General features: G+C 33.8%; 1 protein-coding gene and 3 pseudogenes across 2 annotated transcripts; 1 reads left to right on the top strand and 3 right to left on the bottom strand.

Annotated features, from left to right (window-relative positions):
* Nucleotides 1–4528: 4528 nt before the first annotated feature.
* On the bottom strand, nt 4529–7812 carry LOC149491882 (putative receptor-like protein 8). Of its 2 annotated transcripts, none has more exons than XM_089716984.1 (9): nt 7342–7812; nt 7107–7262; nt 6945–7019; nt 6219–6353; nt 6048–6122; nt 5830–5973; nt 5614–5754; nt 4906–5055; nt 4529–4816 (listed from the first exon to the last, which is right to left on the bottom strand). In XM_089716984.1, exons 1-9 carry the CDS (start codon nt 7697–7699, stop codon nt 4740–4742), a joined length of 1311 nt encoding a protein of 436 aa, XP_089573110.1. In that variant the 5' UTR covers nt 7700–7812; the 3' UTR covers nt 4529–4739. The 2 variants fall into 2 exon arrangements, with proteins under 2 accessions (XP_089573110.1, XP_089573109.1); XM_089716983.1 differs by having other exon boundaries at nt 6945–7025.
* Nucleotides 7813–13836: 6024 nt separating this feature from the next.
* On the top strand, nt 13837–15573 carry LOC149491883 (protein LATERAL BRANCHING OXIDOREDUCTASE 1-like; annotated as a pseudogene).
* Nucleotides 15574–15717: 144 nt separating this feature from the next.
* Nucleotides 15718–21320, bottom strand: LOC149491884 (arogenate dehydrogenase 2, chloroplastic pseudogene; annotated as a pseudogene).
* LOC105647912 (protein LATERAL BRANCHING OXIDOREDUCTASE 1-like) lies at nt 15718–24225 on the bottom strand (annotated as a pseudogene).
* Nucleotides 24226–24256: the final 31 nt, after the last annotated feature.

Consider the following 24256-nt stretch of genomic DNA (forward strand, 5'->3'; position numbering starts at 1 on the left):
ACATCAAATCGGGAAGGAATCCCGCATAGACATCCAGTCGGGAAGGAATCCCGCGAAGAAATCAAGCCAGAAATGAATTCTGCATCAACATCAAATCGGGAAAGAATCCCGCATAGACATCCAGTCGGGAAGAAATCCCGCAAAGACATCAAGCCGGGAAAGAATCCCGCATAGACATCCAGTCGGGAAGAAATCCCGCAAAGACATCAAGCCGGGAAGAAATCCCGCAAAGACATCAAGCCGGGAAGAAATCCCACAAAGACATCAAGCCGGGAAGCAATCCCGCGGAGAAATCAAGTCGGGAAGGAATCCCGAAGAAATCAAATTGGAAATGAATTCCACAATCAGCATTAAGTCGGCATTGAATTTTGCCTCAACAGCAAGTCGGAAATAAATTTCGCACCAAGACGGAAAGGAATTCCGCACTAACATCAAGCCGGAGATGAATTCCGCATCAGCCGAGCACGAAGTTCGCATCCTGGAAGGAACTACGAAAGACCTGATTCTCCCCATCCCCCGAAGAGCTCTTGGAGATACGTAGGCAGCCACAAAGGCCCGGTCACAAACATAAGTTTGCATCATAAATAACATTTTCTCTTTGCCAACATAAATCCATGCATTTGATCATTTCATTTAAAAAAAAAAAAAAAAAAAAAAAAAAACAACGGCGGGGTTTCCTCCTCTGCCCATCCTCAAAATTTGCGTTTCGGACAACCACCGACTCCCATAAATCATTTTTATGGTCGACGGTGGGGGGCAACTGTGAATACTCAAATTTTGAGGCTCAAAAAGCCTGTTGGTTGACTTTGCTACAGTAAATTTGACTGTGCTACAATGAATTTGCTACAGCAAATTTAATTGTGCTACAGTGCATTTGCTACAGTAAATTTGACTTTTCTACAGTAAATTTGACTTTTCCTGGACTGCAAACAGTCCGGCCGGACCGGAGGCCATTTCGGAAGTTCACCGGAAATATATCAATATGGTACTTGAAACGTCCGGAATTTTACGAGGATCGCGAAACAGGTCCCGGAATATTTTTCGGAGGTCCGAAACTCCCAAAACAGCTCACGAAGCGACACACGGTGGCCGCACCGGCCACGGCGGCGCCAGCCCCCACCAAGCGCGGGCGGGGCCTGGCGCCCAACGCGGGCGAGAACCCTCGCCCAGCGTGGGCGGGGCCCCTCGCGCCGCGCGCGGGCGAGGCCCCTCGCGCCGCGCGGGCGAGACCCCTCGCCCCGCGCGGGCGAAACCTCTCGCCTCGCGCGGGCGAGGCCTCCCGCGCCGCGCGCGGGCGAGGACTCTCGCCCCGCGCGGGCGAGGCCTCCCGCGCCGCGCGAGGGCGAGGCCTCTCGCCCCGCGCGAGCGAGGCCTGTCGCCCCGCGCGCAGGGCCTGGCCCCCCCCTCGCGCACTGGGCGAGGCCTGCCGCCAGCACACGCGGGGCCTCTCGCCCTGCGCGGGCGGGGCCTGTCGCCCCACCGACAGGGCAGTAGCTACCGCCGAGCCTGGGCGGCAGCTACCGCCCAGATTTTCTGGCGGTGGCTACCGCCATGCACGGCGGCAGCCACCGCCCGGGACCCGAAAATGGCCTATAAATAGGCCATTTTCAGGCTGTTTTTGACACCTCTTGTCTGTATTGACGGACGAAACCCTCTCTCTCTCACGCTCCTTGCGTCTTCTTTACCGCTTTTTTGCATTTAATTTTTTATTGCATTTTTATTGTGATATTTGGACATTAAAATTAAACAAATTAAAATTAATTAATATTTCCTAAGCGAGGAGCTTAATCGGGAGTTAAGAAGCGGTCGTCAATTAAATCAGGTATGTAAACAAAACTCTGCCAATTTAATGTTAGCACTTCATGCATATTTCTCTTCTACTCCTAATAATTCTACAATTGCATAAATGCATCCACGTCATTATTTTTTTTTGGTAAATAAACTGCTTGAATAAAAACAAACATGATTAAGCTTAACGCCCGATTAATTAATAATTGTGGTAGTTAAGCTTAAATCCGACAATATTGGCTAAAAGAACCTAGTTAATTAATAACTACGGTTCAACTGCCTTATTTCGAACAAATCCGGCTTAAGTCCAATTAATCAATAATTGTGACTAAAAGCCTAAATCAACTTTTTTTGGCAAAATGCCTTAAAATCAATCTTTTAATCGACAAATCGTTTAAATGAACCATTTTGGCACAAATGCCTAAATCAATCAATTTTTGGCAAAATGCCTAAACAAAATGCACAAAGCATACACACACTCATGCACAAAGCATACACACTCATGCACAAAGCATACACACTCATGCACAAAGCATACACACTCATGCACAAAGCATACAAACTCATGCATTAAGCATACCCATTCAAAGCCCTTCAAAGAAGGCCTATCGAACTACGTTGACTTTGATCTTCCATTCAAACGGAAGTACGTAGGCACGTTCGGGATTTCACCCCGAGCGGCAAGTCAAAATCACACAAACATTTCATTAATCCATCATTCACCTTGCAAAGCATTCATCCATCGGTTAGTTCATCAGCATGACATAGTCTCGGGATCCACCTCGGGTTCGCAGACTGTGCCTTAAACATTGGGATAATTAATCTAGTAACTAGGTTAATTAAAAATGGAGTCACTTAGGGTTTTTTCCTAGTTTACCCTAAAATAATTAAACAAGGTGGCGACTCACACACTCACGTGCATTTCTTCCTTTAGTCACATGCATTCATATGCCGGTGATATTTTGGGGAGGGGTACACACTCATATTCTTGGGATTAAGCTTATGCGAGATCGCAAGAAAAGGATGATTGGCTTATCTCAAGCACTTTATATTGATACCATTCTTGCTCGTTTCAGCATGCAGGATTCCAAGAAGGGTTTTCTTCCCTTTAGACATGGAATCACTTTATCTAAGGACCAATGTCCTAAGACACCTGAGGAGATAGAGAACATGAAGGCAGTTCCATATGCTTCTGCAGTTGGAAGCCTTATGTATGCAATGTTGTGTACCAGACCTGATATCTGTTTTGCTGTTGGCATGGTTAGCAGATTTCAATCTAATCCTGGGCGAGAACACTGGACTGCAGTCAAGCATATAATCAAGTACTTGAAAAGGACTAGGGATTATATGTTAGTTATCAATCTGACGATCTTGTACCCATTGGGTATACAGATTCGGATTTTCAGACTGATAAGGACTCTCGGAAGTCAACCTCTGGTAATGTTTTTGTCTTGGGAGGTGGAGCCATAAGTTGGAGGAGTATTAAGCAAACTTGTGTTGCTGACTCCACCATGGAAGCTGAATATGTGGCAGCTTCTGAAGCTGCAAAGGAAGCTGTATGGCTACTTCCTTATGGATCTAGGCGTAGTTTCTTCAGTGCAATTGCCTATTACACTTTATTGTGATAATAGTGGGGCAGTTGCAAACTCGAAGGAGCCACGGAGCCGTAAAAGGGCAAAACACATTGAGAGGAAGTATCATTTGATACGAGACATAGTTCAAAGGGGAGATGTGATAGTGACAAAGATTGCATCAGAAAACAACCTGGCAGATCCTTTTACAAAAAGCTTACCAGCAAAGACTTTTGACAGTCATGTAGAAGGAATGGGAGTTAAAGTTATAGATGCATGGTTATAAGTCTAAGTGGGAGATTGATAGAGATATACTATTAACCATGCATAATTAATAGTATAGCTATGAATGATTTTCTATTGACAATTATTTCTTTGTATTTAATTGGAAATTTGCATTAAATAAATGTTATTAGCATATGAATAATAATTGTGATTAGTACATTTTGTATGTATTTAATTGGACCAAGTAGAGAATGGATGTTTAGTACTGACTGTTAAACATATTCTCTAGGACATTAGAAATAATGTTTATTGTTCTTAATCTTGATTTATTTTAATATGAGCAAACATTGATTGTCTTGTGCTTTGATTCATTAAAGGGTGAGTTTCATTATTGGAATAATATTCTCGGTGAATTGGGCAAAGATTTTTTGTGTTTGTGAAATATTAATTAATGATAGAATCCATGTCTCGGTTTAGAGTTTGATGATGCACTTTAAGTAAGCTTATAAGGTTTCATAGTGTAAACCCTGCAGGTGGATATTGAATCCGACACATGAAATAAGTTGAGCGACAATCTTAAAGTTATATTGTGATTTAAATAAATTGTCAGTAAGTTATTTAAATGACAGCATCTGTAATCTTAACATGGGGAACATTATTTTATTATGTTGTGGAATAGTAAAATAAATAAGGAGTTCAGTCATGAGTTTTTAGTGGAATAATTCATGATTAATTATAATAAGAATATGTTGGTCTACATAGGTTCTTATTATAATTAGTAGCCTGATTTATTTTATTCCTGCGGTCCCTGTAGTGCCCTAATTATTTGGAAAGTTAAGGGTGTATTAAATAATAGATAAATTATTTAGTTTTAAAATAATTGATTTTATTTTAATTAAATAATTTTTTATTTAATTTATTTTATATTAAAAATATCTTCCTATCGAAGAGAGGTTTTTTTAATATAAGATTTGAAAACCCTAAGAATATAGAGACACACGTTATTCTATTCTCTGCCACTCAGAGAGTTCCAAAAGAGAGATAGTTAGGGATTACTGCAGAAGATCGTGGGTGACTCCAAGATCTCTGAAAAGAAGACCGGTGAGCGATTCTGCGCTTCAAGAGGTCAGTTTATTGATTTGTTCGATAATGGTTTTAGTTTGCCTCATATGGTTTCGATAAGGGTTGTTTCCGCTTTATACCCGCTCCCATCAGTTTCAACTCGCATATGCCTGCAATTTATTTATAATTAAAAAATTTAATCGTGTGATGTACAGAAGAATAAGAATACGGAGAGAGAGAGAGGGATGACCAATCTTACCTGAGGCCACTGGTATAGTGCCATTGAGTCCACAGTTCCTTAATGATAAAGCCTTAAGAGAGGTCATTTTTGCAATTACTTGCAGGATGTCGATGCTACTAGAGGAATAATTCATGTGTAAAATTTCTAGGTTCTTGAAATTTGGCAATCCTACAATAATAACAGTAATATGAAATTTTTAAAATTGTAAACAAGATTAAAATAAGACACTGGTAGTGCTGTGGGTAGAATTGTCATATTTGATGCTAATTATTAAGGTTTGAATTACTATTATAGTGAAATACGCTAATTCGCTTTTCAAAAATTAATTTATAGTCCTCCCATTTTAACTCTATACATGTTAAGGTCTCTATCTTCAAAAAAGATTTTAATAATCTGGGTATTTTATGAATTTCCAATTATAAAATCTTTTTGATAATTTGTTAAATTTTCAATTATAAGGTTGAAAAAAAAAATAAAGAAGGGGATATGAAGAATACCAACTAATTATAATTTTTAAACAAAAATTACATCTGAGTTATTAGTTAATTAATCAATACAAAAGGTACACATTATAATGGAAGGACTACGAATATTGTCTGACAAATATAAAATGTAAGAAGCATTGAATTCATTTATTAAAAGAAATGACTAATGTAATATAATATAACACACCAAGTAATTCACACTATTATCAAAACCTAAAGAGGTTAATCAATAATGAATTACCTTGAGCTGGTAGTGTGTTTTCCAGAAAACACAGAGATAAAAATTTAAGAGAAGGCAATGCTCCAAGACTTTGAATGGAGATTTCACGCAAAGATGAATAGTCGAGTCTCAATTCTTCCAAGCTGTTCATATTATGCGACTCTGTTTGAAAACAACAACAAATGTTTTATTTAAGACTCGGAATCAAATACAGTTACAAAATTTTAGGCAATTTACCTTGAGCAAATATTTTTCCTTTGAAATCATTTTCTTTTAAAGAGAGAATCTTTAGATATGGAAATGCTCCCAATGATTGTAGCAGTGAAGAGCTTCTTCCATTTGTGGTGATGTTATCCAGAGTTAGTTTGCTTAACTTACTGTCTGCGAAATGAGAAAAGACTATATATGATCCTTGATTTGATTTAATTAATCAAGTTTAAATTTTACTTTGGTACCTTCCTTAGCTTCAAACTTGATTATTTGATTTCCGCTCAAATCTAGCTCCTCTAAGTTACTCAGACCATCCAATTCTGGACAATTCAAAACGACAACTAATTAGATCGCTGTAAAAGTTCAATCATATTGCTTTATCTGAACAAAATAAATAAAAACCATAACTGACTGACCTTTCATGTGAAATATCCCTTTCAGAGAATTATAACTTAGATCCAAATGTTTCAGAGAAGGAAATCCATTGAGAGATGAGAGTGTGTTGTTAATGCGATTGTAACTCAGATCAAGATATTGCAGATTGGGTAAACCTGAATTGTTTGGATTACCAATTGAAAAGATATAGATAAATTGGGTAAGAGGTTAAAACCCATGAGATGAAAATGTAAGATAGAGGAATACTTGGCTTAGGCCAACTAATGCTAAAAGGTTAGTATTAACCAATTAATAAGTTAGCTTACCAGTCTTATATGCCTTTGATCAATATGATATTTAGTCGATGTGAGATTTTTAACCGTTTGCGCATATATACAAAGTGCTCATCTACTTAAATTAAACAAAAATAATTAACTATATAAAAAATATATTAGGTAGTAATCTCCTCTCCATTTCAAATATAATTTATTAAAATTGTAGAGTTTACATATGATATGTGCTAAACTCAATTGATTAATGAATAATCTTAAAATTTTTATATATCATTTCCAAAATGAATTTTATATATATTAGACCAATCTGAGAGATGGAAATCCCTTGAGATATGAGAGCAAGGTATTGTTTATGTGATTACTACTCAATTATATATATCCAATCCTAGAAAAGTAGAAATTGCTTAATACCTATTGTATTTCTTCAATTAATTTTAATAAAAGAAAGAAAACATAATAAAGATAAATTCATACCATGAGAGAATTCGAAACCTTCAATTTCATTTCCTGATAAATTCAACTCCTCCAAGCTTGTTAAATTACTCAATTCTGCCCCTTTGCAATGATCTTAATTAATATAGGTTTTACTTGAAAGAGATAAAAGAGAAGAGAAATTAAGGAGAAAATTGAACTCACTTTGAATATTAATTGTTCCTTTGATTCTATTGTCATTTAAATATAAATATTTTAAAGATAACAAACCACTTAAAGAAGGCAAGATGCTCTCATTGAATTTATTATCGCCTAAATCCAGAAACTCCAAATTGGAAAGGCTTAATAGTCTTTCAAAACCTGAAAAGAAAATTCTATAAATTGAAATTTATCAGATAAATTAAACTAAAACTATGCAAGAGATCTATGGTATACGAACCTTCATTTTCAACACAGCCCAAAATGTTACTTCCATACAAGTAGAGACGTTTCAATCCTTTGAAGGGAAGAAAGAAAGAGGCATTGAGATACCAATCTTCCAATTCCTCATCCCTCCAAGCATAGAGTAAGGTTACTCTGCCGGTAACGGGATCACAGCTCACATCGCTCCATTGACAACAATTGAAATTATTGTTCTGCCAAGTCCCCATAGCCTTGCTGTTAGGATGATTAAAGTAAGCTTTGAGGTTTAACAAAGCAATTCTGTCATCCTCCAAGCAACCATTACACCACCACTTTCCTTCCAATAACAAAACCATCATAATTGATATCCACAGCTTCTTCAAAATCATAGCCATTTTTCAGTGCACAACCACTTCATCATCACTACCATTTTATAGGAAATGAGTGGACCACCATACGTCTTGTTCAAACTACACTTTGACATCAACTCTACAATATATTTTTTTATCTTTTTCCACAAGGCATGCATTATAATAGAACAATTTTAAGCTTACTGTGTCCCAATAAAAATAATATTACTTTACTTTCTTTTTTCACTAATTCCAAATTATAATTTTGTTTCTGTTTTTAAAAAGGGTAATCTTTACAATTTTTTATTACACTCAACAAATATACTATTATTACTCTTAATTAAATCGTAAAATAAATAAATCTAAATTTAAAAAAAAAAACTTTAAAGCTATATTTAAAAAATTAAATAAAAATTATTGCATAACCATATTATAGTTTAAAGAAACACCAACCATATATTGTCCTTTTTCACAATTCCATTTCCTTGATGAAAGAAATATTTATCTTGTTCATTTTTTAGATTCTAAGAATATGGTTGCTGGTTACACATTATTTTTTTATATTCATAATTAATTATTTTCTAAATTTCCTTGCCCTGTCTGGAATCCCTTCTACCATTTCTCCAAAAGTGGATATGTAAATTCTTATGATTTTAAGGTGACAATAATAAATTAGTCCTTAAATTATAATCAAATTAACTACAAAGTCTCTGACTTATGATTCTATTAACACTTTGATCTATTTTGAAATTACATAACTTTAAGGAATGAATTTGGGTTTAAAATTTAATTTTTATATTTTAAAAATATAAAAAAATGGCGAAACAAATATTTAAACTCTTAAATTTGTGGAGTTTTTTTATTTGTCAATATTGAGCCTATCAAACGTTGCTTTAATTAATAAACACCTAAATTGACTGAGAATAAAGGGAAACTTAATAAAATAAAAGCCTAATTTTTAGTAAAAATAAAAGATTAGAAACTTAATTTTAATTAGTAAAAAATAAAATTTCAAGTGCTTAATAATTAGTATTTTTGATTAATTAAGCCATTATATCAACGCATGTTTAATATGCATAATTATCACTCTAACACTCAATCAAATAATAATTCATTTAAAAAATAAAAATTAAAGAAATTGATATCGACAGATAAAAATCAAGTTCTTAACTTAAAAACATATTTTTTCGCCGAAAATAATTTTGAATTTACCTCCTATATTAAGAAAAACCAGTCAAATGCTTGAACGATGCGTGAAATGTACAATTTTGTAGAGAGGTAACAATCACACGCATTGTGAGTGAGAATATATATATTTAAAGTAAACAAACGAAGAATGCAATTAATTTATTATGGGTTAATAATTACTTTTTCCAAAATGCCTACCACGTACTTTCCAATATGAAGACTTGGTCATTTCAGATAAGATATTAAACAAATAGGGAAATACCTACCACATATATATTGTCCGTTTTGATTACTAAATTTTCGTTGATGAAAGAAATATTGGCGTTGTTGATTAATTGGATACGTGTTGTTTGGTTTTCCAATTCAAAATCAAAAACAGGTTAGAGAAATTTTCCAGGTCTAATAGTTTGACTGTTATACTCCCTTTGTCTCAAAATATAAGTCGTTTAAAGTTTTTGCATAAAGATTAAGAAAGCAATTAACTCTTTTTTTAGATTATAACAAATTCAATGGTAATTTAACCAAATTATCCTTTATCTTAAAATCAATAGTTGCTTGTAAAGTATAATTTATTTTATTTTGTGTAAACAAAAGCAACATTGTCCATTTTGATTATTACATTTTAATTGGTGAAAGAAATATTGGTGTTGTTGATTAATTTGATACGTGTTGTTTGGTTTTCCAATTCCAAAAAAGTCTTTTAAGTCTTTGTATGCTCAAAATTGAAATTGAATGGACTGAAATAAGTTTCAATTTTTCATTTTTTTTTTTTAAATTACAAGCTACCAAAACCGATAAATTATTATTTCCATTCCATAATACTTGTTACATTTAATAAAAAATTTTATTTCAAAATACTTCTCACATCTGTGATTTCAAAGAATAATAAATCTTTTTTTCTATATTTGCCCTTTATATATGACCAATAATTATTATTTTAATTTAATGATTTTTTTAGAGAATTAATATTAAATTAATACATATTTTAAACTTTCTAAATTTATCGAATTTTGTCCATTAAACTTACGGACGTCAGTTGTGGATATCAAGTCTTATCAACTTTTATTTAGATTTACAGCAAATTTAAGTGATTAACGGCAAAAAATTGAATAAAAGCTAAATTTTATAACAAAAATAAAAGTTTAAGTATTTAATAGCTAATACTTTAATTAAATCCTTCCATGAGCATGTGTTTAATATGCATAATATCACTTTAACCCTCAAATAAATATATATTTAATGTTAAAAAAAAATAAAAATTGAAAGAATCAATATCCAAAAATTAATAATCTTTGAACATGACCTCCTCCGTTAAGGAGAATTCACTATCACTACCACTATAAACTACATAATAGCCTTCTACAGTGATTTTGTCTAGAAATATTATATTATTTAGACAATTATACTGAAATAAGTGTAAATATTATCTCTAATAGAAGGAAGAAGTTTAAAATTAATCAGATTAAACTTATAGCTATATCATAAACTCGAATATTGGCTATAATAGCCACCATACCAAGTGAAGTAAGCGATTATCTATGCATAAATCGTATGCTCTGTCAACTCGATCAATTCTTTGATCAAGATTGTGATTTTTTATTCTTTGTATAAGTGGTTTATTATTAAAATTCCTATATAAAAAATGTAGAAACATATTGATTGTATCTCATATCTGTATACAATTCCTTTTAACGAAACTTTTAGTTCGATTTCTTCTAGAAATTTTTGTTTTAAAAAAATTAATTTGATAATGTGCTAAAGACTTTTTGAAAAGAATGGCAACCAAAATAGACGCATTTTAGACAAGATAATAAGAAATATCTGCCATTGTATTGTCCTTTTTGATCATTGATGAAAGAAATATTGGTCTTATTGACTAATTTAATACATGTTACTTGGTTTTCCGGTTCCATCCCTTTCAAAATAGAAAATGAGTTACCTACGGATTATGACTCAGTTAACAACGCAAGCTGGACATATAAAAGAGCTTTTAGGTTCGGTCACTATTAAATGCATCTGTAAAGAGAGTCAAAATCCTTAACTGTGATTAAAATCAAGCTGGATTATACAGTTCCAATAATAGTCTCCGTGGTTTACAAAAAAATAAAAATAAAAAATGAGTTAAATTTAAAATATATACACATATATATAGGTCCATAAAATTAATGTGATGCAAGTGAAGTTACCATTTTATTTGGTTGTTTCTATTAATATTCGTTACAGTCATAATCAAAGTACGATTTTTATACAAGGAAGTCTTTCTAGTCTTCCTTCCACCATAATTGTGGAAAAATGTCGTCACGAGAAATTTGTTTTGAGTGTGGCTCACGATAATTAATACCACCTCCGTTCTATAATAGTTATTATATTTGAAAAAAATAGTTTGTTTTAAAATACTTATTCGAGAAGTAATAAGTTCAATTTTTTCCATATTTACCATTTTTATAGAACCAATAATTATTACTTTAATTTAATGATTTCTTAGAGAATTAGTATTAAACTAAGGGTAATGTAGTCGATTTACTCAATAATTTATTATAACTTAGACAAATTAATGATTTTTTTAAAAAATGTAAAATTTCTAATATGACAAATATTATGGAACGAAGGCAGTATAAAATTACTGCTAGAGGAAATAATATAAATGAACTTTATGGAGTAATATTTCAATATCATAATTTGAAGATGATTGAATGTTTAATTTTTTTAGATTTTTATTTTTTAACACTCAAATTCAGATTTATATTTATTTCAAATCACTACCAATGTAATCTAAATCAAATCTCATATTCTTTTATAATTTTTTTCACTCTCTATATGAAAGTATTATAATTTATAATTTATAATATTTTATTAAAAATTAATTGTTTTCATATATATATATATATATATATATATGGTATTACCTATATAAAAAAATATGTTAGTTAGTCATCTCCAGATGTTCTCTTTATTTTAATTATAATTTTTTAAAATCGTCGAGTTTATATGATATGGGTTAAATTCAATTGATTAATAATCTTAAAAATTTCAATGCTATTTGCAAATGAATTTATTTGGCTTCTTTTGACATGAATATTTGAATACTACATTATATTAATATTTTTATAAAAATTTTCACTTGAACCATAAAATGTAACATGTGAAAGTGAAATATTTTAAATTCATATAAAGTTTTCTCAACTATAATATATTTATTTTCAATTACGTTATTTTTAAATTTTCAATAATATATTATTTTTTAAAAAAAAAATTAACTAAACAATTACGTGTAATCTGATTGGTCTTTCATAATTTCATAAATTTTATTCAAAAATTTCATAATTCATAAATTTTATTCAAAAAAACAGACTAAGGAACAACTAAAGGAAAGTATAAAACTTTGACCTTGTTGGGCAACTGCTTTTGAGAATAGTGTTCAGCATTTGATTCTAATAAGGTTAAGATTCTGTTTAACAAAAATAGTTGTTTTGATAGTTATTAGATGTTTTAGTAGCGTTTAGTTGTTAGCTGTTTTAGTAGCTTTTCATGAAATGCTAAAAACTAACCGTTACATAAGTTAACTTTTCACCAAAACGTTACCCTAATTTCAAAAAACTAGTCCAAATATTATGTTATCGATAACTTTTTAATTAGCGTTTAGTCAAAGCTATTAAGAAGTTGTTGCCAAATACGGCCTTAAAACATTACCTTTATTAATTATATTATAATAAGGTTTAGAGGATTGAGGGAGTATTTCAGAGATGCTATTCCCCAAATATTTAGTGTTTGACAATAATTAATTGAGATTTTTTTAATACTATTTTACATTTACAGCTATCAAATAATTATTTTAAACTGAAATACTTATGCTTTAACCACTATGGTCCTATTGGGTGACCGTTTTTAGTATTCAAAAACATTATCTATATTATAGTAAAAGTTTGATAGCATAAAGTGTAGGTTAGTGTTTAGTTTGAGAGACAGATTATGAAATGTTATTCCATTTAATATTTGATGAAACGCTAGTAAAACATCTCATAACTACTAAGATGGTATTAGATATCAAAGACCTCGCGTTCAGAAACAGTTTCTCATGTAGTCTTTGACATTTGGGTTAAAAATTAAAATACTATTTCCATTATTTATAGTATTTAGTGACATAATATTTCTATTAGTACTTAAAGTTCGAAAGAGAAAATTACAAACCATTGAAAACTACTAGGATATATAATAGCTACCAAGATAATTGAAAAGTCCAACAACCTTAGGCAGTTCTCCGACATGGCGGTTGGCGTTATGGGTTAGGGGAAGCATTTAAACTGAATTTAGGATAATTATACTAATTTGTATTTATGCGTCCTCATTAGATCAACGCCACTAATGCAACTTCTTAGCTAAGCATGACCATAATTCTAGTACTATCGTTTCAGTTTTAAAATCTCTGATTTCAATTATAAAAAAAGTAAAATTAAAATTGACTGTTTTTAGGCGGTTTTGAAACTGCCGCTTTCGATTTTATTTCAATTTCAAATCAAAGTTAAATAATATATTTTCAAATTTTTAAAATGTTTTTTTAGATTTACAGGTTGATAAATAATGATAATAATATTATTATTGAAAAAAATTAAATCAATTTAATAAAAATTCTTCAAAATTACTTTAAAAATTATAGCAAGACAAAAAAAAAAAATATTTGTGAGTTTTTTTAAGAACATATTTTTTATGATTTAAAATCGGAATATCCAATTTCAAACCAAAACGATTGATTTTGATTTAAAAAAATGAAAATTCGAAAATGAACCTTAAATGTATTATTTCAGTTATAATTTCGACCAAAACTAATGACTATAATTTAATATTAATTCTGATTTGAAATCGAACCATCCCTTTGTTAGCCACAAATTTTGTTCCTCTCTCGAAGGGTGTGCTCTCCTACTTGGCCTATGGATCCCGGCCGATGGCAACTTTGAATTGAATAATAAATATTAAAATATAGAAATCTGGATCAGCTAACTGGAATTCAATCTTTCTAAAAAGTAAAAACCCATCAGACTGCTAAGTGGTAACAGGTCGCCATGGCAGCCGAGATTGAATCAATAATGTCAAAATCCGTCCAAGAATTGGCCATCGACGGCGAAGAATCGCTGGAAAAGTACATCCAAAAAGGAACTGACAGTGGAAAGTTGAATCTTCTGTTTCGTTGATAGAGGTTCCTATTGTTGATATTGGTCTTCTCAAATCTCCATTACCAGAACAGAGGAGCTTCACAAACTCAGATCAGCTCTTAGCTCTTGGGGTTGCTTTCAGGTCCTTTATTATTCTTAAATATCATTTATCTTAATTTGAGTATAATCACTGCATATAGATTAAATTCTTAAGTGTAGATTGTGATTTTATCAGTACATTTATATTTTTTGTTAGTAAACTATATAAGTAGAATCACTGCATATAGATGTATTTCATAAATATAATTACCTGTATGTGTGCAGGTAATAAATCATGGAATGACAAGTTCATTCTTGGAAGAAATGCGTCAAGTTGCCAAGCAGTTTTTCTCACTACCAAGGAAGAGAAGCAGAAATACTCCCGAAAAACTGGCAGCATGGAAGGGTATGGAAATGATATGGTTCTTTTAGAACATCAAATCTTGATTGGACAGATCGTTTATATCTTACACTAAACCCAGAAGACCAGCGACAGCTCAGATTTTGGCCTGAAAATCCTCAAACTTTTAGGTAATTATCTTTTCAAACTTTTAAAGCATGTGCAGGGAAGCTTTCAAACTTTAATTAATTATTAACTCTGCAAAAATTGAGATGTGCAGGGAAATACTTGATGAATTTGCCAAGAAATCACAGCAGATAAATGAAATTCTGCTTAAAGAAATGGCAGGGTCATTAGGGTTGGATGAGAATTGCTTTTTGGATCAATACGGAGAACGACCACGCGTTTACTGCAAGATTTAATTACTATCCTCCATGTCCACTGCCTGATAAATTCTTGGGCTAAAACCACATGCTGATGGATCAGCACTCACCATTCTCTTGCAAGACAAAGAAGTGGAAGGTCTTCAGTTCTTGAAAGACAATCAATGGTTCAGAGTTCCCATCATTCCAGAAGCTCTTCTTGTTAATGTTGGCGATCAAGCTGAGGTAAATACTAAAATTTTTTGATATTTTTGTTTGACTTACTGCTGAAAAATATGCTATGAATCTATTTGATAATGTTGCTTGATTTGCCATTGACAAAAACATTCTGTTAGAAATATTAATCAGAAGTCATTAAGATTTGTTCTCGAATCGATTTTATACATATGTATGTATGTATCTTGGATTTTAGAATTTTCAATATCAAGTTAAGCAGATTTTGATTTCTTTCAAGTCTTGAATATTCGAATAATAGTAATATTGGAATATTTGTGTAGATAATGAGCAATGGAATATTCAAGAGCCCTGTACACAGGGTGGTGACCAACACAGAAAGAGAGAGGATGAGTGTAACTGTATTCTGCACCCCAGATTCAGAAAAAGAGATTAAACCAGCCGATGGGCTAATCGATGAAACAAGACCAAGATTATACAAGATAGTGAAGGATTATGTTAGTTTTTACTTTGAATACTACCAGCAAGGGAAGAGAACAATTGAAGCAGCAATAATCTAATTTTCTTTATATACGTACTTTTGGTTTCTTGTACTCTCAATTTCTTCTGGTTTCTATGAGTTAAAGACAACAGAAACTGATTTCTCTAGTATTTGTCAGAACACTAACAAGAACCGAAACAAAACAGAACATGATTACAGATCCTTGAGTAAAGAATTGTGTTAGAAATAAGAAAATGAACAAGAACCTGTACTCCAGAGAAAATGGAGCTTCTCTCTTTAACAAAATGGAGTTCCAGAAAAGCTAATCAAATAAATGATAAATGGAGTTCAGAAAAGCTAACAAAATAAATGATATAAGGACCACCTACAAGAAGAAATATGATGACCCTCGAACAACTCTGAAAACTGAACAAGAAGAAATGATCAAAACTGGTGAGTGAAATTAACATTATGTAAATCAATGGCTACAATTGAATGTTCCTCGCTTGACCCTGAATTAGAAATAATTGCTTCAACATCCTCAAGTCTTTCAAGAGCATTAATCCAGGTCCATGTCGTTTCATCAGCAATAGGTGCCTTAAACAAGTTTGAGAATTTTTTACACATGGCTACAGGCACGTGCACAATGTTTTGAGCACTGCCAATGTTTTCTTTTCTTCCCTGCTGATTCACTTTGTTTCCAAAATACGACAACAAATTCCAAGGTGTATCTTTCAGAACATCTTGTAAACCTCCAATATATCACTTCAATAATAAGTATTTGACAGCACCTATAGATAAATAATACATGAAAAAAAAGTATTGTAATTGCACTTGTAACATATTAATCTATTACAAACCACCAAACAGCCTTTACAAAATACAAATGTATCCATATGGAGGCAAGTATACGAGGAAACTGAGTATCATCTGGATGATTAATTAAAAGAGAAAGGGCTAGGAAAATGACTTGGTGGTCATTTTGTTATTTAGTTTCCTAAAACAGCAAAACAAGTTGCCACAACAAGAGAAAACCATAAAAACTGGTTCTCCTCTGTCTTATCACCCATTTGCCACTGTATAAACTTTCAGTTCAGAAAAATAGAAATGGAAAACCTGAAACAGAAATTATACCAAACAGGCCCTCTAAGATTTTGAGGTTTTTAATGTGGTAATGATGAGGAAAAGATCCAGACTAAGTTTAGAAAAAAGAGAGAGGGAGGGAAATCCTACCAAAATGAAAGATTGTGAAACCGTCCTCAGTATAATAAACAGAAAACATCAAGTAAATCTACATCAGCTGCAATTACCATAGACACTCTCTTTCACCAAAATAACTTCTTTATTGGCATATCATTGACAACTGTGAGACTGATTTTCTAGATGGTAGCAAAAGGCATAGGTGGACAATTTACCAATTCTGTGAGGCATAAATCTTAAATTATTTAAATATTAAGAATTTCCAAAGAGGATGCTGGTGCAGCATCATTTTGAGGTAATTCTGACGCCAGCGCTTCGACCATCAATACTTGAGACTTCTCCGCATTCTCAAACAGTCATGCAACCGCCCAAAGAGCTGCTTCTTCAAAGATTCAAAAGCCAAATCCAATCTCTCTAGCTGCTCCATTGCATTTGCATTACACATGAACAATCCATAGTACAATGGCAAAGAACTAGCAGCGGCAGAAATAAACCAAAAAAGAAAAAATTGCAAAAAAGCAAAACTAGTACTGAAGAACCAGCAAGGGAAGAACGCCACAACAATCGAGGCCGCCGGAACAAGAAACGTCGACGGAGCTTGACGGAAATAGCCGCACGCGCCGGCGCGTGAAGAACGGCCAGAATCTTCTGGAGGCGCGTGTGCACACGCGCGTGATCGGACTGCGATGCGGTTTGGACGGAGGGCCGATCGACGGTCGCACTTCCTTCTGAGCCGGGCGGTGACGATCAACTCCTACTCCAGGCGGTACTGGGTGTATGTCAGTCCACTCGGAAACCGAAACTGTTGCTGAAAAAAAATTCACGACGACGGCTCTGATACCATGTTGAAAGAATATTTCGTATTTCTTTTATTGTGTGTTATATTTTCAATCTCTACACCACTATATATATACACAAGATTGTTCCAATATAGGAAGAAATCTAAATAGGAATAAACCTAAATTAGGAAAGATAATAAACCTAAACTAGGAAAGACAATATTGACTTTAATTACAAAGATTTCAACAAGATCATACGGAAGAAATGCTTGAACCGAATCACACGGACGAAGTGGAGCATGAGCCAGATCATACAGAAGAAGTGCTTGAACCGAATCATGCGGACGAAGGGCATGAAGACACACCAAATCAATCGTCCTCCCAAGAGAGTCATATCAAGAAAAGAGCTACCAAATCGCAGTACCAGAGGTATTCCAAAGGCTACCTATGAACCTGAACTTTCTAATAAAGCCAAGTACCCTATGATTAATTTTACCTCTAATTTGTCTGCATCAAACATTGCATTTATGAATCAATTGTCTAGTGTATCAATTCCTAATAGTGTACAGGAGGCTCTAGCTGATCCAAGATGGAAGGAAGCGATGAATGAAGAAATGAAGTCCTTACAAAAGAATAAAACATGGGATGTGGTTGAATGTCCAGCCGGAAAGAAACCTGTAGGCTGTCGTTGGGTATATACAATAAAGTATAATGCATGGTTCTATTGAAAGGCTCAAGGCGAGATTAGTTGCAAAGGGATATACTCAATCATATGGCATTGATTATACGGAGACATTTGCTCCAGTTGCCAAGATGAATACTGTTCGAGTTTTGCTGTCATTAGCGGAAATCGAGACTGGCCATTAAAACAATTTGACGTGAAGAATGCTTTCTTACAGAGAACTATCTGAGGAGTTTATATGGATTTGCCAGAAGGATGCTTGATTGAAAATTCAAAAGGCACAAAGGTTTGTAAATTAAAAAGGGCACTGTATGGTTTGAAGCAATCACCACGAGCCTGGTTAGAAGGTTCACACAATCGATGACAGCTTTCGGTTATCGACAGAGTAACCAAGAGCACACTTTATTCTTTAAAAGGAACAATGGAAAAATTACAGCGCTCATTATTTATGTCGATGATATGATAGTTACAGGAGATGATCCGGAAGAAAGAAGAAGGTTGCAAGAACATTTATCAAGAGATTTCGAAATGAAGGATCTTGGTTTTTAAAATACTTCCTAGGAATTGAGGTTTCAAGATCAAGAGCAGGAATCTTCTTGAACCAACGAAAATATGCATTGGATTTGTTGAAGGAACAGGAATGACGGATGTAAACCAGCAAATACTCCAATAGAAGGAGGATTGAAGTTGTGTGTGGAAGAAGATCAAACTCCAACTGACAAAGGACAATTTCAGAGATTGGTAGGGAAATTGATGTATCTCTCACATACAAGGCCAGATTTGGCATATGCTTTGAGTACGATCATCAATTTATGCATAATCTGGGTAAACAACATATGGATGCAGTAACACATATCTGAGGTACATAAAAGCTGCACCAGGAAAGGGAATTTTGTTCCGAAAAAACTCAACTGAACAAGAAATTCAAGTTTATACGGATGCTGATTGGGCAGGTGATATTGGTAATGATAGAAAATCACATGGATATTTTACATTCGTAGAAGGGAATCTTGTCACATGGAGAAGTAAGAAACAGTATGTGGTAGCTAGATGTCTGCTGAAGCTGAACTTAGAGGAGTTGTACTTGGACTTTGTGAAGGATTATGGATAAATCTTCTTCTTGGAGATTTAGGATTTGCATCTGCTGTCCAATTAGCTTGTACTGTGATAACAAAGCAGCATGTGATATTGCCCATAATCCCATACAACATGACAGATGAAACACGTGGAGGTGATAGATTTTTTATCAAGGAAAAGCTGATAATAATGCCTTGAAGGTTCATAAGATTCAGTCTGAAAACCAATTAGCAACATTCTTACTAAAGCAGTGACAAGTCAGATTTTCTTAAAATGTCGTGACAAGTTGGGAATGTGGGATATTCATTCACCAACTTGAGGGGAAGTGTTGAGATTTTGTCTATTAAGAGATAGATTTGTTTTTTGTATTTATAGAATGTATATCTTTAGAATATCTGATATACTTGATTTGTGTAATCCTCCTTCTTTTACGTTGTTTATCTCCTATAGTTTAGGAACTGATGTATTATATATTAGAGATATCATTCCTTGTAACAGTGAAGTTGATATAGAATGAAATTGTGAAATTCAACTTCCCCCCCCCCCCCAACCAAAAAAACAAAAAAGAAAAAAAAAAATTTAAAAAGAATGATAACATTTTTATCCAAGGTAGTGCAACATTAAGATTAAATCTCAGCAGAATCATAGACTCAAGATGTAAATTAGTGAGGTAAAAGACACAAACAAATCTTTCCTCAACCCTTTTTTACTAATGTCATTTTACTCCGTTATACTAGTGAGTATTTTCAGATGACATACTCGTTCCCTACCATTTCAAGCCATTTTCCCAATTCAATAATCTTGATCATCCAAGCTAAATCAAATCCTATCTTTTACATTTTTAATCAAAAACTAATTAGCTTGTGAAACAGGCAATAATAATAATTCAACTCTCATTGTTGTTTCTTTTCTTTTACTTGAACTAGATATGGGAACTTCTCTTAAAAGATAAAATAGGAAAATAGAACTTAAACAAAGATTCAACAAATAAAAACAATAAAGTAGGTAAGATATCGCCCACATTACTCATTAAAATATCAATCAAATTGCTTTAATACTTACCTTTCAGCTTTTGCAGCAGAAGTCAATGAGTACCATTTCCACGCCCATTCACATAATTCAGTTGCACAATGTGCCCTCTCTCTCCATTCCCAAACAACTGTTTCCTAACAGCCTCATGCAACCTTTCAAAAAGCTGTTTTCTCAAAGACTCAAAAGCCAAATCCAATCTCTCCAACATCTCAAGAGCATTCTTATTATACATAAACAACCCGTAGTAAAGATCAAAACTATCCCCTGCTGTATTCTCAACCAAATCCGACAAACTCTCGTACCCTTTTGTATTGATTGGCGTAGACTCCAATTTCAACATCTTCAACACTCTCCCAACAGTATGTGTAATAAACTGTGATCCTGCTGCATACTTATCTTGGTCTTGACAACTCATTTCCAACATTTTACATCACTCTCTAGCAAAAATATCAAGAAACCTTTTACACCTATCAATTCTTGATTTCTCTTTGCCAATTCTAACATTCTCATACACAAATTGGAGACCATCCCATCCAAGATTGGCACTTTGAGGACCAAACATGGGATGAGCACAAATAATATCAAAATCACTATGTAAAACATCAAGAAATAGATTTTTAGCAAATTATTTAACCGATAAAACATCAACAAAAAATGTATTTCGTTTAAATCTATGTAGAGGTAAAGACTTGAGGACTTCTTCTGTAGAAATTATGGATGTACATAATAAGATAACATCAGGGCGTTGCTTAAAAAAGTCAAGTGGGTCAAGGAAGAATGAAATGCCAAGAGAATGAGCTTCAAGGGAGTGGTCTGTTCTTGAGTGAGCAAGGACTGTGTGTCCTTGAGAGACGAGAGTCTTGGCAAGGAATTGACCGTAGTTGCCAAATCCAATTATGGCTATTTTGAGGAGGTGGGAATTGGAGTATAGCATTTGGGTCGGGTATAATGAGTTCAGTTTGGGTGTTGCCGTAGCTGTAGCAGTGGCGGTGGGAGAGATGGATCGGATGCGGAGAGAAAGAAATGAATGGGTGGACGTGAGAAGAAGAGATTGCGCTCGTGACGGCTTGAGAGGATAGAATGCAGATAGAGAAGGGAAAGAGGATTTTGGAGGTAGACGATGGAGAAAGGAACGAGAGAGCATAATTGTCTCAAGAGAGAGAGGGAGGGACGAAATACAAAACGACAACTTTGGTCTTGAAACGACAACGAAAAGGTCAGAACTTGGGAAAAAAATCTGAAGAATTTTTCCTTGAAACTTTCTACAATGTGACGGAAGCACAGTTGCCGATCACCTGGTTGGTAACGAATGTTTAGTTTGATTATGATTAGTTGATGAGGAGTTGGACATTTAACTAGAAATTAGTGTACTGATTGCATGTGAATGAAATCAATTATGAATGCGGAAAATGGAAATGGTTTATTAATTAATCATTTTCCACATGTTGATATTTCTGGAACAGGTGTCCAGTCGCACTCTCAGCCACCCAACAGTGAGCCAGAAACGAGAAATGTTTATTCTCATATTCGCATGTTGTCCTTTACTGATCACATGTTGTACTTTCTGCTTCTTCTAATTATCAACTTCTTCAAAGCACATTGTCGTATTCTGAATGGCACACTTCTAAATTGCTAATTATCAACAGGGAGCCGAGCCTATTGATATGGCACACTCAACCCAGTTTTAGCCTTAGCCAAGTTGAAAAGAATTGTATAACAAAATTGTATAGCCTTAGGCAAGCAAAGGAACAAGTGCTGTCCCCACAGACCAAGACAATACCCCAATCTGAAGAACTTTACTGCAAAATGAAAAAATGATGATAAGAAAAAATGGGTAAGGTATCATTCATATGACTAAATCAAGAACAAAGGTAAAAAAACGGGTAACATGTCTAGAAGGCTAGCTTTCATTAAACTTAAAGATAGAATTTTAGGATTTTGTCTCTCTCCTGATATCAAAATTAGATTAGTTAAATATGGTCTATTGAGTTACAATTTGTTTTAAAGGCTAACCTATTTCTTGACTTTATTTTCGAAGATAAGGCAAAATGAAACAAGGAAAAAAACTTGTGGGTCAATCACAGGTTCTACTTGATGATACCCGTTGGAGAAAATGCATTCGCAGAGCGAAACTGAAAGCTAAAATTATAGTTGATAGATAGCTTCATGCAAAGTGTTGCTTCTTATTTTTTGAACTGCATCCTGCTTTGTTTATTCTTTCAGTTAGTGGCCCACACTATACAAGTGTTAAGGCATATTGCATTGAGAAAAATATTACTAATCAATGTAGCTCAGATACAGTAGAAGAGCCCTCGTGCAGCTAGAAAGATATATGGACAGCACAAATAGAAAGAATCGAGTTTCCAGGGAATTGAGCATCTGGCACATATACGAGCTGTGCATAAATGAATATCCAATCATCGTGTAACAGCATCTTTTCTTTTGGGGGAGAAGATATAATCTTACAAATAAATGTTGCCAATAAATTTCTGTAATAAATTTTAATACGTAAAAAGTGAAACACTGTACAAATATTAAAAGTCATCGTATACTAACCTGCCACCAAATATCTTAGATAGCCAACCACTTGGTAATTGACTCAGCGCGTACCCCTAAAAGAAGGATGACTGCACTAGCCCAGCGACTGATGCATTCCACCCAAACTTATGAGACATAGGAATAATTGCAATACTCAAGTTTACCTGCCCAATTTAGTAAATGAATTAAAAATGTATAATTTAGTCCCAAAAATTAAAGAACCGATTCGCTACCTAATGAACACTACTTCACTTCTTAACTCTTTGTCCAGATACACAAACGTAATTGATAAGCTTTTCCCTTTCAACTTGACTTGAATAACCATTGAAGGCAGTCAGAAGTTGCCCAGATCATATTAAGGCCACACCCACCACTCCTTAACATAAACATAAATGGACGTTTCTTTAAATTGTCTAACAGAAGATAACAAAGAATTACCTTATCCATATTACAAAAATATCAAATAAATTTTAGTATTTACCTCAGCTTGATCGCCAACGTTGACAAGAAGAGCTTCTGGAATGATGGGAACTCTGAACCATTGATTGTCTTTCAAGAACTGAAGACCTTCCACTTCTTTGTCTTGCAAGAGAATGGTGAGTGCTGATCCATCAGCATGTGGTTTTACCCCAAGAATTTTATCAGGCATTGGACATGGAGGATAGTAATTAAATCTTGCAGTAACGAGTGGTCGTTCTCCGTATTGATCCAAAAAGCAATTCTCATCCAACCCTAATGACCCTGCCATTTCTTTAAGCAGAATTTCATTTATCTGCTGTGATTTCTTGGCAAATTCATCAAGCATTTCCCTGCACATCTCAATTTTTGCAGAGTTAATAATTAATTCAAGTTTGAAAGCTTCCCTGCACATGCTCTAAAAGTTTGAAAAGATAATTACCTAAAAGTTTGAGGATTTTCAGGCCAAAATCTGAGCTGTCGCTGGTCTTCTGGGTTTAGTGTAAGATATAAACGATCTGCCCAATCAAGTATTTTGATAGAACCATATTTTCCATACCCTTCAATGCTGCCAGTTTTTCTAGAGTATTTCTGCTTCTCTTCCATTGGTAGTGAGAAAAACTGCTTGGCAACTTGACGCATTTCTTCCAAGAATGAACTTGTCATTCCGTGGTTTATTACCTGCAAACATACAGGTAATTATATTTTATGAAATACAATCTATATGCAGTGATTCTACTTATAAAATTAACTAACAAAAAAATATAAATCTACTGATAAATCACAATGTACACTTACGAATTTAATCTATATGCAGTGATTATACTTAAATTAAGATAAATGATATTTAAGAATAATAAGGACCTGAAAGCAACCCCAAGAGCTAAGAGCTGATCTGAGTTTGTGAAGCTCTTGTTCTGGTTAATGGAGATTTCAGAAGACCAATATCAACAATGGGAACCTCTATCAACGAAACAGAAGTATTCAACTTCCACTGTCATTTCCTTTTTGGATGTACTTTCCAGCGATTCTTTGCCGTCGATGACCAATTCTTGGACGGATTTGACATTGATTCAATCTCGGCTG

This window comes from Jatropha curcas, unplaced genomic scaffold (assembly GCF_041381405.1).
Source record: "Jatropha curcas cultivar XTBG-Jc1 unplaced genomic scaffold, XTBG_Jcur_1.0 HiC_scaffold_275_pilon, whole genome shotgun sequence".
In the NCBI taxonomy this organism is placed as follows: Eukaryota; Viridiplantae; Streptophyta; class Magnoliopsida; order Malpighiales; family Euphorbiaceae; genus Jatropha; species Jatropha curcas.

What these genes read in the sequence shown, in the direction of transcription:
- LOC149491882 (XM_089716983.1), bottom strand. Translation starts at nt 7,699, where the DNA reads ATGGCTATGATTTTGAAGAAGCTGTGGATATCAATTATGATGGTTTTG. An exon ending in AGGGATATTTCACATGAAAG is followed by an intron (nt 6,123 to 6,218) that starts GTCAGTCAGTTA and finishes TGAATTGTCCAG; the next exon opens with AATTGGATGGTCTGAGTAAC. An exon ending in CACTATACCAGTGGCCTCAG is followed by an intron (nt 4,817 to 4,905) that starts GTAAGATTGGTC and finishes AATAAATTGCAG; the next exon opens with GCATATGCGAGTTGAAACTG.